This window comes from Rhagoletis pomonella, unplaced genomic scaffold, assembly GCF_013731165.1.
Source record: "Rhagoletis pomonella isolate Grant_MI unplaced genomic scaffold, Rhpom_1.0 Rhpom_scaffold_00005, whole genome shotgun sequence".
In the NCBI taxonomy this organism is placed as follows: Eukaryota; Metazoa; Arthropoda; class Insecta; order Diptera; family Tephritidae; genus Rhagoletis; species Rhagoletis pomonella.
The window spans coordinates 51,382,746-51,388,741 of record NW_023458559.1 but is presented as its reverse complement, the minus strand read 5'-3'; the positions used below and the strand labels follow the sequence as shown (position 1 = coordinate 51,388,741).

At 34.9% G+C, this 5,996-nt stretch overlaps 1 protein-coding gene across 1 annotated transcript in view; it reads left to right on the top strand.

Annotated features, from left to right (window-relative positions):
• LOC118740142 (cyclic AMP response element-binding protein A-like) overlaps nucleotides 1-3,801 on the top strand; it is a 109,984-nt gene extending 106,183 nt beyond the window's left edge. The window contains exon 4 of the mRNA XM_036471635.1: nucleotides 3,607-3,801. Coding sequence (XP_036327528.1) covers nucleotides 3,607-3,801 — 195 coding nt within the window. The remainder of the gene's footprint in view (nucleotides 1-3,606) is intronic.
• Nucleotides 3,802-5,996: the final 2,195 nt, after the last annotated feature.

Below are 5,996 nucleotides of genomic sequence, written 5' to 3'. Positions count from 1 at the left end.
TCATCTTCATCTTCATCTTCATCTTCATCTTCATCTTCATCTTCATCCTCATCTTCATCTTCATCTTCATCTTCATCTTCATCTTCTCCTTCATCTTCATCTTCATCTTCATCTTCATCTTCATCTTCATCTTCATCTTCATCTTCATCTTCATCTTCATCTTCATCTTCATCTTCATCTTCGTCGTCTTGGTCTTCATCTTTATCTTTTCCTTTATCCTGATCTAAATATGTCCATTCCTTTCTTCATTTACATATTCACCCCCACCATTGTTATTAGGTTAGGTATTTAAATTTTCCTTCCTCTTTGTCTTTATGTTTAGGTTTCTTTACTTTTATTTTAATTTCTGTTTTTATCCCTTTCTTTTTTCCATACTCAACTTTACCTTCTTCCTTTTTTGAGTCTAATCTATTCATGTACATACATACATACATCTTATTCCTAAACTGCTGCTTAGCACGTTTCTTTAATTCACTATCAATATTAAAGCATACATTTAGGAGGCATTTCCGCCCCAACCATGTACATGTATGGCATTGGTATTGGTGTGACTTTTGAATTGATTTTTTCGCTCTATTTTAAACTAATTTGAAATTTTAAAAATTGCCTGCACATCAGCATCAAAATACCTTTCTAATGATATATAATTGTTTATACCTTAGAAGTACAGTTTAGCCGTAAAAGGGGTGTAAAGGAAACATGATTGCCTATTTATGTAATTGATGATGTAAAATTTTTATTGGCTGAATTTCTTTATTCATTCTGAACGTTTGGAATAAACTTTTTTGTTTACTTATTCTTTAGAACGTTCCTGATGATATGTTAACGTATATTTCAAAAGCATTCTGTTTATTTCGGCTGTGAAATGGGATTATCCGGAATGTATAAAGAAACGCAGCCATTATTTATCAAGAACTCGCATTATAGCACAGAAATCAAAAGCTATTTTCTTGATAAATTATCAAGATTGAAAATGCTATTGACAAGCGTTTACAAAATGAAATTTCATGTGAAAATTATAAATTTTGTATATTAAAAAATTTGTTTCTATCATTTAAATCCTGAATGTGCCCGCATTTGAACCTACGGACCCGAGCAATTAAAGTCGACATCTCTACCTACTCAGCTACGGCAGTCAAACCCTTTTTCATTTTTAAACTCATATTTTTCATATGTGACAATGAGATCAGTTCACCTCATGTTGAAATCGTAGAGATTTTTATTTTATAAATATTGACACAGGATGCGAAGGGAGCTTTTACTTGATAAAAATCTTATTAAAATGTCTTTACAAATAATTTATGAAGAAAATACAGAATTGGGCGATAATTTTATATCTGAATACTCGAAAATTTTGTACTGCAGAAAATTTATTCAAAAATAAAAGGAAACCCGAACGAAAGGAAAAAAGGCCGAATCCGACCGGTTTGGGCTGTAGGGAGATGGATGTTAGATGTGCTGATGTGAGTGGGCATATATGTGAGAGGTAGGTGGTTAGTCTTATTCAAACTTGACTGGAAACTTTACCCTGCTACAATATCCAGAATGGAGTTGTGTCAAAGAATCGCGACGCTTGCGAAGCAGCTTGAGCTCTTCGTCTGCGATAGATGGCGTTGTTCTCCGATGATGGAATTCAAGGAGTGAGAATTTTTATATTCGGTCTGGTTCAGCGGTTGGTGTATTCCCATTTGCAAGACAAGGGGTTACATGTTCGAGTTGACAGCTGTTTTAACCATCTAATCTTGTTAAGATCAGTGAACTCCATTACTAGTGATTACTAGGAACAGTTCGATTATTATTTAGCCTAATTGATTTCCAAGTTAAATAGATACCTATTTCTTGCAGTCATACGATGCTTTATTACTGTAGAAAAATATTTGTTTTTGTTATTTTATGGCCTTATAACAATTATATTCAACAATTTTTATTGAGCATGAGTGCGAAGGCAACTGGCTGAGTCAGTAGGATCGTCGGTTCGAATCCTACTGAAAGAAGTCTGATAAGGAATTGTAGTGATTTCCGAAATAGCTATCACTTCTACCATTTTTTCAAATTATTGTTGCTTTTCCACAATAAGGTTTTCATTATAAATGGCCTCAAGCTCAATAAAAATTGTTGAATGTAGAAAAAATATATAAAATAAAACCGAATCGTACAGTTTTTTCTTAATTTCACAATGGCGGAACGAACCGGTTTTCATATTGCCATTTTTTCGAATAATTCGAAAAACCGTTTTCGAGAAATGGCGAATAATCGAACACCCTATTGTTTACGAATACGCATACATATATATGTTCACTTGTAATGCACACATTTCGTATTCCTCTGAAATTTTTTTGTTAAATATTACCAATCTTGCTACGCACTAATACCATAAATAAATATTTTAATATTAAAAGTCACTGTCTAAACAACTATTAAAGGCATTTTTTGATTCAATCGGCACGAAGAGTGGTGTGTGGGTGGAAAAAATCACCGGTATAGTAAGTAAATACTGTCAATTGAGTATCATTGTAAGCTACGCACCAGATACAAATGTAAACATAGGTAGGTAGGTGCGTTAACACTCAAATGTACTCAAAAAGGTATATACATACATAAGTACACGTAAATATGTAATGTATATCTAGATATGTACATATGTGTGTACATTAGGGTGGTCCAAAATGCATATGAAAAAGTAAAGTCGGAATTTTAATGCTCTCATCTCCTAGGATTGTTCTATATTGGAAAAATATACCCCTATTTTTCTATTTTGAAATCAAAAAATATTTAGAGGTCGCTCAAAGCGCTCAAAGATTTCCACATATTTTATATGGGAGAAAACAACTTTTTGCAGAAATGGTATAGAATTCTTGAAAACCAATATTTTTCGAACGGAAAGCTCTGGTGCTCTTCAGAAATTTTCCAATAATAATAGTCAAGTGTTTATTTAACAATTTTTTAATACCAAGGATTTTTATTGGTCTCCTTTTTACATTTCCTGTGGCTTTGGCGGACCTATAAAAATGGTTAAATATGAGTGGGAATCTCTTGAAGAGAAACAGAATTTTCCTATTGAAAAATATTGATTTTCAAGAAATCTATACCGTTTCTACGAAAAGTTGTTTTTCCCATATATGTACATAAACCACCTGGAAAATTTTGAGTGCTTTGAGGGACCTCTAAATATTTTTTGATTTTAAAATAAAAAATTGGAGTATATTTTTTCGGTATAGAAGAATCCTAGGGAGAACATAAAAATTCCGACTTTATTTTTTCACATGCATTTTTGGATGACCCTAATGTACGCACATATTTCCATTTGTATGCAACCACTTGTAAAATCCAAAATTCCGCTGAAAAGTCACAGCCGAATACGAAATCGTCGACAACAATGAACTCGTAAATCCAAATGAAATTTTTACAACAAACTTGTTAAGAATTCTCAAAAATCAGTCCAGAAAACAGTAAACGGAATAGTGACCAAGCAAATGAAAATTTCAAGGGCTTCACCATTTTGTTCGTTTTTTCATTTGCCCTTTTCTGATTTCACTTCTTGCATTTACAGATAAATAAAAATTTCCTTATAAATAAGCGAGCTGCAAGTAACAAATTTGTAATCAGCATAAAATAAGCGAAAACCATAGAAAGCGAACAACGAATGACAGCCCACTTGAAGATAAACAGCTGCAACAACAACAACAACAACAACAACAGCAGCAGCATCTTATAATACATACACCAAATGTTGTATGCAAACAGCGCGATAGCGGAGATCGCGGCAAGATTTTGGGGAGCGTGCCGGCAGCTGCAGTGTAGTTAGTAGATGGGTACACCCACCCACCTACCAACTGCCAGCGATGGCCTACCCATGCTGCCTACAACATTTTGATTGTGATTTGTTTTTTTTTGCTGTGACTTGTTTTTGGCCGCAACTCAGTTGTTTTTTTTGTCGTTGTTGCTGGTTGGTTGGTGTAGTATAATGGGGCAACTGGCACCATTAATGAAAAATCGAAAATGCTGCTGTGGTGAGCCTCTGTTGCTGCTGCTGTTGGCGTTGCCGTCGACCGCAAAAACAATAGCAATAGCAAGAGCAACAGCGGGAGCACGCAACACATTTGGCATCGGCAAGCAGCCACATTTGAACTCCGCCAACACCAAAACGCTTTCTACCATTTTGGTGTGCTGCTGGCTGTTGCTGCCGTCGGTTTTAGTGTTTTTTTTTTTTTTGTTCCATTTGCTGCTGCAGCTATTATTTGTTGCTGGCAATCGCTGATGCTGTTGATTACATATATTTTGCCGCCTATAAATTGCTATTGTATGAACGTTGCGCGCTTTTGGCCCATTGCTCGTACTCGTATTTTTGGCTTTTGGGCTTTGTCGTGCTTGGCGTGTTTAAAATCATTAATAAGCAGCGGCAACAAACGAAAATCGCCCATTGTTTGTGCTGCGACAACAACAACCACAACAATGGAGGTTATAATGCCAAAAACATTGACAATATCAGCAGCAACAAACAGTTCACTTAAATGTGGCGCATGCGCTTCCACAAGTATGACTTCTACGAAAGCGCGTGCGCATGAGCACCAGCGCAGATGTTTGTTTTATTTGTTCGTTGGAGCAATTGTTTGTTGCGTTGGTGTAATCGCCATAAAAATGGTAAAAAATTATGGTGCACTCACTTCTGTGATTGCGTGTAGGTGCATCGGAGTGTGTGTACGTGCTAAACCAATGGATTAAACGGATTTATGCAGCATCATTGGGAAACAACGCAAATGAACAACAATAGCAACCATTTCAAGTAAAGAAAATACGTAGTATAAATGCGGTGACAACAAACAGCTAAGTATAATTGATCATCATATCTTTTTACTGCTTTAGAGTTATGGAAGATGCTCGACTGTTATTTTTTTTAAATTATTTGGTTAAAATGGAAACAAAGTCTTCAAAATTTATTTTAAAGCTTCCAATTTACTTTTTAATTTTAACGAACTATGGCCGGTTTCCCGACAGCAATTTAAGTGAAAAGCAATATTTTTAAGCTTCGTATTTCGATGTAATTTTTAGTTAAATGGCAACTACAGCCCGCTTAGTTTGACTTAAATATGATTATTTGGCAACTCTCGAGAGAAATATTCTGCAAAAGATTTACGGGTCTTTGCGCGTTGGCTATGGCGAATACCGCAAACGATTTAACGATGAGCTGTTTGAGCTTGACAGCGATATAGACATACATACATAGTGCAGCGAATTAAAATTCAGCGGCTCCGCTGGCTAGGTCACGTCGTTCAATTGGATAGAAAGGCTCCAGCTCTGAAAGTATTCAAAATTTTTCCGCAAATTAAGTACAATTTTATAAATCGTTTTTCCATCCCTGATGTAATATCAGCTGTAAAAGAGGACCAGAAACAAACAGCTGATTGCTATTTCTTCAATAAACATACTTCAAAGTCAAAATTAAATATACCCAGCAGGGTTGCATGAAAAAATTCAATCAATTAGCATTCAATTAAGCACTAATAAAGCAATTAAGAAATGAAATTTTGTATGATAAATCGAACTCAATTAGCGTCTGAGTCGAGAAAGCCTGACTTATTGCTCGATTAGTGGCCTGTCTGAACATACATTTATATGTAATAGTGTTCGCCCAGCGGTTGAAATTCAACCGCTAAAATTAAGGATAGTTAATGTGAGTTGAGTTGAGGTGAAATAACATTAGTTGAAATGGGAAAAGTGCATGGGAGTTTAACTTAGTACTTAGCATAACATAATATTTCATAGCATAACATAACATACCATGACATAAGATTACATAACATAACATATGCAGCATAACACACAATAACATAACATCGCACATTCTCAGTTGTATCTCCTTTTTTATCTCTATCACCTCTTCCTCTCCATCTTTCTCCTCTTGTTTCTCTATCGTTTTTTTTTTTTGTTTATGTTTATATTTCATCTTCCTCTTCATCTTCATCTTCATCTTCATCTTCATCTTCATCTTCATCTTC